Source organism: Haemaphysalis longicornis, unplaced genomic scaffold (assembly GCF_048455015.1).
Source record: "Haemaphysalis longicornis isolate Haplotype H1 unplaced genomic scaffold, Haemaphysalis longicornis Haplotype H1 scaffold_13, whole genome shotgun sequence".
Lineage (NCBI taxonomy): Eukaryota > Metazoa > Arthropoda > Arachnida > Ixodida > Ixodidae > Haemaphysalis > Haemaphysalis longicornis.
This window is the reverse complement of record NW_027526233.1, coordinates 92,278,584-92,288,951: the sequence shown is the minus strand read 5'-3', so window position 1 is coordinate 92,288,951 and position 10,368 is coordinate 92,278,584. Positions and strand designations below refer to the sequence as shown.

At 49.8% G+C, this 10,368-nt stretch overlaps 1 protein-coding gene across 1 annotated transcript in view; it reads right to left on the bottom strand.

Moving 5' to 3' along the window:
- Window positions 1-381: 381 nt before the first annotated feature.
- Window positions 382-10,368, bottom strand: part of LOC144164145 (uncharacterized) — a 38,252-nt gene continuing 28,265 nt past the window's right edge. Inside the window, exon 3 of the mRNA XM_077694679.1 lies at window positions 382-525. Within this exon, the coding sequence (XP_077550805.1) occupies window positions 451-525 (75 nt within the window). The 3' untranslated portion in view covers window positions 382-450. The remainder of the gene's footprint in view (window positions 526-10,368) is intronic.

Genomic DNA, 10,368 nt, shown 5'->3' with positions numbered 1-10,368 from the left:
AGTTTACTTTCTCATGTTCCCTATTTGTCGGCATTTCAGTTTCCCGTCGCTAAATTTTGCAATCCTCTCTCCGTTTTTCTCACCTTTTTTTGTATGATGCAGTTTGCGAGACAGCTGCGCCCCCCTCTATCGGTGGGTATGTGAACCGGTTTTGGCGTATCCACGCGGCGGTCTAGGAATCGGCTCCTACCCTGCCGAATTCTAGTGCACTACCTGCAGTCTGCCGCACAACTTCAGACTTACGAAAATAATTCTGCTTGAATTTCTTTGCAGTTAACACTGCGCGATGTGGGGCCATCTCCCACCCTTGAGATTTCCAATAGACACGCCGATAAAAAGACTAAAGGAATGACACAATGAAGCGCCGTTTTTCAGGCGGAGAACTCGTTTTGAATGCGGGCCGAGTTACAGGCTATCGAAGATCATCTGGAGAAAAGTGCGCCGATTTCTTCACTTGATATACACCTTGTAGAAGACATAAGCAAAATGGAATGCGTGAATGCCACCCGTAGTCAGGCCAGTGATCTGCAAGAAAAAGTATACGCGAGCGATATTGTAAGAGAGACCGTTAAAAGGAACCAGGAGCGCTTAAGAACCAGAATGTCCGATAGTTCAGTTGGTTGTGCGATAAATCTCTTCCAGCAACAACAAAAAATTCAAGGTCGGTTAAGTCACCTTTTGGTTGGAATAGCTGTGTGGATGTCATCTTAAACATTGTCGGCAAAACAGTCACGCTGGAAGACGCCAGATTACATGTTGGCGGTGGACGGGAAAGTTGCTCAGGCTAAATTGTTTGTCAGCATTTACTGCATAGTTGAATTTTTTTTTAATCTTCTAATATATCGGCAGAATGAGCTAAGCTTTTGTTCCTTTTAAACAACTGGCCAGCCACTTCATTTTTTAAGTCGTGATTTTTCAATTCCCTGGGTGTCCACTTTATTCGCTGCGTGACAACTTCTAAATCACTTTGATCTACTCGGTACACTGCATGATTCACTCAGATTCACTTCACTTCCCTTTGTACCTCCCGCGGTGGCTCAGTGGGTACGGCGTTGTATTGCTGAACACGAGTTCGAGCGCAGCAGCCGCGACCAGGTGGAGCGGCCGCCGCGCAGCCGGCCGTGGCAGCCGCGTTTCTAATGGAGGCGAAAAGCAAAAACGGCCGTGTGTACGATATTTCGGCGCACGTTAAAGGCCCTAAGGTGGTCAAAATTGATCCGGAGCCCTCGCTTACGGCACGCATCATCGCCTGCGCGAATCATCATCGGCGCGTTAAACTCTACAATCAATCAGTCATTTCACTTCGTCATCGGCTCTAAGTCACCTGTCTTGTCGCTCGCTTGGCGACGTTCTTCCGTTCCCGTTTTCTGTCCAAACCAGTCGAACGTGTTCGTTGGCTTCGAAAGCATTCGTGGCACATTGTTACGAAGAGTTATACCCGCTTGCCCTGTAGCTCAATTAAAGATAACCCTCGTCGCATTCAGCCGGTCTAAAACTGCCCAAAATTGTGGTGTTGGTCTGGCCTATAAACGAAGACGTCACAATTCTCGCCTAAATGCATACTTGGCGTTTTTTTTTTTTTGCACTGCTCGGATCCGCCGGTTTCGATTTCGGCTAATTTTTGTTTCCCCAACCGGGAAGGAACACACCACACCGAGCTTTACTGGCCTGGAATCCTCTATTTCCACCTTCGTTAGCTATCTTGACGTCACACAGCGGCTGAGCTATGATGTTTCCCGTCTCTCAAAACTACGGCAATAATATCGGTTTAGAACTGCTCACACGCGATGTTTGGCGCCCATAGTCGCAGGAAGGGATGTGTGCGTATTTATACAGCGATATCACTTTGTAAAGTGAACCTGTCCTTTGCTAGCTTTCCCTACACACTAAACTTTTTTACGCCCTTTTGGCCAAAAAGGGTGTAAAATATTGAAAAAAGGGTGTTGGGAGGCCCTTACTCCCTTTTTCTTGAATCTCAACACCCTTTTTTCTAGCTTTCCACCCTTTTTGCGTGAAAAAAAGGGTGTTGACCAACCTCAACACCCTTTTTTTTGGAAGGGTGTTGAAAGGGTGGGGAAAAGGTGTTTAGCTCATCATTGATTGAGGTCATGCATGCAATATAATTTCAAAAAGACATCCCATTGTGCCATCCACCCAACCTCGTCAAAAATGTTCAAAAGCAAAAAAAAAAAAGCTGCCAAATTCAATAAAAAGCAGCGGCAGCACCGACATTGAAACAGGAAAAAATATCAGCCCTTGCTTATTACGACATCGACAGAATAACACTCCCCCTCCCACTTTTTGTTTTCTACAACCTTGCACCGAGCACAGCACAACCTTGAATTGTGACATCTGTATCATCATTCCGTCGTTCCCTGTTCCTCTCCTGCCCCACCAGCACAATCATAGCCCCCTCTGACAACAGTCATTCTCGTCACTCAGTGGAGTTATAAAGTACTAGCAATCACAATTTTATTCCATTCTTATTGTTAGCGACCGTAAATATTGCGTACAAATGCAATAAACAGACCACCTAGTTTCTCCTACAGAAACAACGTTGGAGAACAAGGCAGATATCAAAAGAAAACAAAAGTTGGGAATGGAGGGGGCATGAAGTCGGGCGCTAAATAAACAGACGCCAAATAATAATACGATTACTTACACTAGAACACTGCCAAATTTCATTGCGCAGTGTTATCTTACTATCTGCTGCTTTTTTTAACGTTCAAATGGAGCGCCAAAAAACTCAGCCCGCGTTTTGTGTTTGTAAACTTTAAAAATCTAAGCTTCTTTATTAAATTGCACACAAAAAATAATAATTTACTGTTGTAGTCAGTAAAAGAGGCAATTATTTATTGTTGTCGTTTTAATTTCTTTACGCAACTCCCTGCCAACGGCCGAAACCCTGAGTACGGCGCGCGGCGGCGTGGCCGGATTCCGGAACAGATACCCCGTGACCCTCCATGCCGTGACCCGTCTTTCATGGTTTGTTTACTGTGGTGTGCAGTTACACAAGCGCAGTTATTATGATTAATTGGACACCTCGTCGTCTTCGGTTATGTCTGTCGGGTTCGACTTCGCGATGAAGTATTTGAGAACAACTTTGCCACCTGAAGACGGCTAAATTCGTTCGGCGCTTGCCCCTGAACGTCGCTCGCTCTTCTGCTTCGTTTCCTGCAGGTAAGCTGTCTCGACACATTTGCCGCCTTTCTTTTCACTGGATGCCGTTTGTAGCTGTCAGCGCCGCTTTAAGGATTCGTTAACAGGAGCCCGCGTGTGTGAATTGTTTAACTGAACTAGCGAGGTTGAACCTTGAGGGCTCGTCTTTAGAAAGGCGATGTGCGAAAGAACATTGTGGTGCTTGCATTGAGCGCTGAACGCACTGGCGCTCAGTAACGCAGTGGCGCTCAGTAACTCAGTAACGTTTCCCATTCCGCAGCACTACATTGAACAGCTTCAGAGTTCACCACTGCAAACCACGTCTTACGCGCAGTTTATCAGAACACGGGTGGCTACTCCTCTAAACTGTGCTGCGCAGCGTTTACGGCTTCGTTAATCACCGCTGTCATTTGTGCCGTGTTGGGAATGGCGAGGGAGAATCGTTTGCGAGCGAATGTGCGCGCCTCGCAAGCTTCGTTGCGTTTGCGGCGAGCCACCTCACCATGTGTACGGTGCCGCGGTACGCGGGCATTGATTTTGGCTGAATATTGTGTTGCCCGAGTTGTAACATTCGTGCACCCAATAATTTCCATTCTTGCCTGTGTGGTAATCATGTGTCATCCTGTTTTAGAACTCTGGACGGTCTGAGCACATCACGTCCCTCCATTCAACCGGACAAGAGCCACAAGCATTGTCAACAGTGTTTGGCCGCCAGAACGTAAGTTTTCAAACACAGTTTTGGTAGCACAGTGGACTACCATACTTGAATAATGTTCGATCACTTGAATGTACAAGTTCTCGCCCCCGTAACAATTATTGGTGTTTCATGCATAACCTAACATGTAGCCGCTAAATGGCAACCTTTCTTGTTAATTTCGGAAAACTCAGTTTCACCCAAAATTATAATGCGGGCGTAACAGTTAATCACCATGTATACGAACTTCCTGGTGTTAGTCATGTTTACGGTGAAGCCATATTTCTTAGGTGGTGACACCAAAATGTTGTTACCTTTGTAGTTTAGTCTTCGATAAAGCCTTACCAGTTCTGTTTTCAGCTATTTTTTGGATGTTTATCATGTGAATTGACAGTCCTTGCAGTCCACTTTTTCAAATAATTATGTAACTGCCTGTACCATTTAAAGAGGCCTGATTGGAGTTCTGAAGGCTGCGATTTACGCACGCTAGTGCTGTACCGCCAATAAAGAAACATCCTTCCACAAAGAAAAAGATTTGAAAGTGTAAAGTATAAGCAGCATTATTCTTAAGTGGAACATGCTAATTGCTAGTCTTGGGGCTTTTCCTGAAAGCACTGTGGATGTTATGAGAGAAGAAAATCACTCAAACACATCTGCCAAGGCCGTTGCTGCTCCAAGATGCGTGCAAGCATTGAGTCTTCTGAGCAATACATTACACCCTTTTTTTTTTAAACAACCGACGTGCATGCTGAACGTACTCCTGATTGGGCGTGTGCCAGGCGCGTAGCCAGGAATTTTTTTGGGGGAGAGGGGGGGGGGGTGTGGTCGACCAAAAAATGGGACGGGGAAATATGTAGGCAAGGCATCTTGCGCGTTGTTTTGCAAACGAAGCTTGAAATAACTGACTTTAACATGCGATTTGTGTATGCTCAACACTACCTGTAAAGCCCACCTTAAAGGAGCCATGAAGACAAAATACAAGTTGGGTTTATTAGAAATACTGCTTAGTCCTGATAACAATGATCCCAATATCATCGCAATCTTCGAAAAAATAACGGAGATATTAAGGAAAACGTTTGAAGCAGTCGCGACCCCCTAGCCAATTTCCCGCAACTTATCTATGACGTCACGGAACCTTGTTTGTGCGATTGGCGGCCGCCTAACTGACCTGTCGCGACGGCACATGACTGGACGTCTGTAATCCGGCCTCTAGTTTCATTTGACCGCATCACTTGAACGTTAACGTGCAGTTAAGGCACTGAAAATTATGTTTTATTGTGGGCCCGTATGACGTCATTCTTGCTCATAACACGTCACTGTGGCGCAAAATTTGAAAGTTTTTAAATACTTCTTGCTTTTTTTTCGTTAAAAAACATATTTTGCGGCTCTAATGGAGCTGAGTGACATACTGAATCCTAGTTCTTTCAAATTAAACGAAGTTGTCTTTTCTCTTCATGGCTCCTTTAAGGAGCTTAGATGGTGATGATAGCGATGATCAGCTAAATTGCTGTTCGCTGGTCTAGGGGCAGACCACGGGCGATTCATTCGTCCGCAGAGCAGGTGGTTAGGCGGACCCGCGCTCGTGAGTGTGATCATGAGTGCGCTCGTGAGTGGCGCGCGGACCCCGAAGTTCGTCAGGCGGAAGTGGAGGCCAACACTGAGTGTTTACTATCAAGATTCTCGTGTTTTAGAAAAGGGACTATTAAGTTTTCTTGTCAGCTATGAAGTACAGTCGAGCACGATTTGAAGGTTATCGAGCGGCCAAGCGTGCCACCAGCCCACAGTTTCGTTTCGGAACCATGAAAATCGAGATTTCACACTCTTCGCTCCCTTGTTGGCTGTTCCATGATACAACAATGGCCTGCACGACTGACTTGCCACCCTTTGGGTTTCAAGCTGTACAGGGCCGTCCACGCTAGGTGCGAACACGGCCCAGCGTGACCTTGCTCCGCGGAGCGCCAGCGCACAATCCGCGGCCGCGCATCGAAGCTAAGCGGCGCAGGCGCACAGGGGCTTGGAGGTGGGGCTTCGTGTCGTCTGCTACTGCGGGAGAGCGCCGTGCCTGCTTTGTTGTGAAGCACGCCTAACTGTAGGCTTGCCTGTAGCGTCTAAGCGCGCTGCGACAGCATTGCGGGAAAGCGCACTTTCCTTACTGCGGCGCGTTGTGTAGTTTCTGCCTACGAGAACCCACAGCTTCCGCATTTCAGTTCCGCGGTGCAGGTTAAATGCAAGTATTGTTGCAAACATTTCAGGACTGGCTTGGTTTGGTTCAATGAGAGACGCTGTATAGAACGGCATCGTATAATTTCGGCCACTAGGATTTATTTAATGCTCACTGGCATTACGCAGAACATAATTGTCTGTGCATTTCGCCTCTGTGGAATTTTGGTCACAGCGGCTGGGTTTCGATCTGCCGAATTTCTTCCAGATATTGGCTTTTTTCAAACATATGAATATCGCGCATCATCGAGATGGTTCAAGCAGTCGCCCAGCCAGGAAGTCATGCCCCCAGCACAATCGTCTACTCTACGGTCGAATCCTGGACCGGTCCCACTCTAGTGTGGTAAATTATAATGCATACGTCATTGGTTGCGCTCCCTACATGGCTAGTTATTTGGAGAAAGCGGCCCCTCCCTTTGTTGCCACCTGTGCGCATCCTCCTTTATGGTAAGACCCGTACTTCATCGCGACTCCTTGAACCATCTCAACGATGCACGATATTCATATGTTTGAAAAAAGCCAATACACATCTGGAAGAAATTCGGCAGGTCGAAACCCAGCCGCTGTGACCGAAATTCCACGGAGGCGAAATGCACAGACAATTATGTTCTGCGTAATGCCAGTGAGCATTAAATAAATCCTAGTGGCCGAAATTATACGATGCCGTTCTATACAGCGTCTCTCATTGAACCAAACCAAGCCGCCAGTCCTGAAATGTTTGCAACAATACTTGCATTTAACCTGCACCGCGGAACTGAAAAGCGGAAGCTGTGGGTTCTCGTACGCAGAAACTACACAACGCGCCGTAGTAAGGAAAGTGCGCTTTCCCGCAACGCCGTCGCAGCGCGCTTATACGCTACAGGCAAGCCTACAGTTAAGCGTGCTTCACAGCAAAGCAGGCACGGCGCTCTCCCGTCTCGCAGACTACACGAAGCCCCGCCTCCAAGCCCCTGTGCGCCTGCGCCGCTTAGCATCGATGCGCGGCCGTGGATTGTGCGCTGGCGCTCCGCTGAGCGAGGCCACGCTGCGCCGTGTTCGCACCTAGCGTGGACGGCCCTGTACATTCGTTGTTACCAAGCACAGACTTGGACTTGGTTGCCCTTTATCTACACCAATGATAACGAAACTTGCATGGAATATTTGCTAAAGCTGTTGTTCTTCCTGCTTCGTTTGAAAGAGTAGCTTTCCCGCGACAACCTCCGAATCGCAGTGGACTGTACATGCGGCGCATTCGTATATTATGGCGGTGAAACTAGCAAATGTGCGTCTTCGTCCTTAAGTAATCGCCTTTTGTTATTTTTTGTGCTAGTAGCGCGAGTAGTAAACTTTCGCTAAGCGGAACACCTTATTGCACTGCTGTTGAATGTTGAGCTTGTTGCACGTTTCTTAAATTTCATTATATTAGTATCTGTTAAATCGAAACAGACATGGCTTCAGTAAAACTCCGGTTAAGCAAATACAGAATGCTGATTCTAACCAAGAGGGAGGTCAAGGAAACTGGAATAGTGCCAAAAAAACAAAGCTCCGCATTAGGGAGAATTGTGTAGTTTTGTTGATGTGGAGGAAATACAAGATGGGCAGAGCAATGCTTTTTATGCAGCAGAAATTATGGATCTGCAATAGTCAATGAAATGCGATGTCGGTAGAAAAGTAAACATATCAAGGATTGATAGTTGACTGAACAAAATACAGCGACGTGCTCTGTCATGTGATTATACTTTGTACCGGTGTAAAGACAAGGAATGACACGCTCCCGACAACATGTAAGCCTATATGAGGCTTTTCCTGCTGTTCTGCCATTCCCCGGCCGTGCTGTTTCGCCATTGAAACAGTGGGGCTGTTTCGATTGGCTCGTGGCAGGTTCCCAGCGCTTGTCGGTGTATCCGGCGCGAAATGCAGCCGGGCTGTATATGTTGACAGGTACAGCATCTGGAGCGGGCGCAGGGATCAGACGTTGACATAGCCCTTGTTTTCAGCTTTATATGAGCAAGAACGTCCTTAAAACTGCAGGTTCCGCGCCTGCAGGTGACTTCAGGCGGTTTTTCAGGCTGCTTAAACCGCAGCCCAGCAGTTATCTTCTTGGATGTTCTTTTCCCCGGGGCTTCTCCTCCAAGCCGCAGTAGCGCTGAGGATCTGACCCCGGGTATCCTCAACCCACAAACTCAGCCTCCGATACAAAACTGTACATTTATTTACAGCCCGGCGGGCGACTAAAAAACAGTGCTCAGGCGGAGCTCGAAGACGACGGGCCGAGCTCTCCTGCGCCCGGACCACGTCTCCCGATGTCGTCTCCTTGTCTTCATCTTCCCTCCACCCTGACGCTGGGGGCTAGGGAAGAGGGAAAAGCGAGTCCTTCGTGGGGGTCCAACCCCTTGTGGTGGCCATTAGCGCATCCAGTGCGAGCAGGCGTGACCTTCCTCGGGATGCGCGGAGTTTCAAGGCGCCAAGCGACACGTGCGTTCAATTTCTGTGCCGCTCGTCCCGGGGTCCGCGCCAGTTCGTGCGTCGAAGCGCCCGACACCTCCACCGCCACTGTGAAACATACCTTCAGGAATGTTTCACACACGAAACACACACCACACACACATTTGGCCCGTGCACCATCGTTCCTTCAGTTGACGACACAACAATCAGCACGGCCAGTGCCTCTTGACCCTGGCTGCAGGTTACCATGACAAATTAGGCACAATCCTCACATAGCTCATTCAGAGCGAGCGGCCTTTAGAATGCGGTACGCACCGGCCGTCGTCGTCCGAAAACGCCCTTGCCATGCGCCGCACACCCTCACACAACAGTATCAGGGGCCCCTCTCTTCCTCGCTCAGGAAGGGACCACTGCTGGGTCGTCAGCATGCGTTGGAGCCACTCTGCACTGAGGTGAAGCTGACTGATGCTTGCGCCTCTTTCCAGGCGAACCCTCGGGTTCGGCCGCTTCTGACCCACCGTACGCGCCCGAGGTGTCATTCTCTACGACACACCTTTGGTCAGGGTAAGCAGCAGAGGGCTGCTTCGTGGGCACGTTAACGCGGTCATGCAATGCCGGAGAGGCTATCTCTTCAGTCACTGCAGTTCTACCTGCAACTGCCTGGGGCTGCGTTACATGAGCGGCCGTACCCTGATTTGCACTTCCCTCTCTCAATTCGCGGGAGCTTCCCATGGCAATCATATTTTCGGGACTCGACATTCGGGGACCTCCAGAAACACACGATGCAGTGTGCGCGACACCAACTGCATCCGATTCTTCACGCGATTCCCGTGCTGCCGCATCCTGCAAAGCTACTGGCCGCTCGGCCAAGCTCCCAGGATGTTCTCTGTCTCCGCACGGTGCGACGACAGGCTCACGCTCAACTGAAGCCAGTCTCCGCTCCTTAATGTGCGAACCCTCGCGTTCGGCCGCTACTGAACCACCGTTCGCGCACTAAGCGCCGTTCTCTACCACACACCGTTGTGTGACGCAAGGAGTAGAGAGGGGCTCATCGGTCACATGAATTAGAACATGCGACGCAGCTGAGGCTGTTTCTCTGGCTATCAGCTTTTTCACGGGCATGCCCACACTCCTTCGACGCACGAACTTGCGCGGGCCCCGGGACGAGCGGCACAGAAATTGAACGCACGTGTCGCTCGGCGCCTTGAAACTCCGCGCATCCCGAGGAAGGTCGCGCCTGCTCGCACCGGATGCGCTATTGGCCACCACATGGGGTTGGACCCCCACGAAGGACTCGCTTTTCCATCTTCCCTGGCCTTCAGCGTCAGGGTGGAGGGAATATGAAGACAAGGAGACGAGAGAGACGCGGTCCGGGCACAGGAGAGCTCGGCCCGTCGTCTTCGAGCTCCGCCTGAGCACTGTTTTTTAGCCGCCCACTGGGCTGTAAATAAATGTACAGTTTTGTATCGGAGGCTGAGTTTGTCGGTTGAGGATACCCGGGGTCAGATCCTCAGCGCTGCAGCGGCTTGGAGGAGAAGCCCCGGGGAAAAGAACATCCAAGAAGATAACTGGCGCTGTCAACAGGATCTTCAACAGCGACGACTCAGCCAGCCGGCGGGCGAGATGGAGCAGGCGGAGAAGTCGCGGCCTGCTGAACGGGATCGGCGGGAGCAGCGAGCTCGTCAGCCTGGTGGAGAAGCGGCTCGACCGGCGCTCAGCGGACTTCTCAACGGAGAGCGGCAGCCTGCTGAACGAGATCTGCAGGAGCAGCGAGCTCGCCACCCAGGTGGAGAAGCGGCTCGAGCGGCGCTCAACGGACGTCTCAACGGAGACCGAGGCAATCTCTGCGGCCTGCTGAGCAGCGGAGAAGC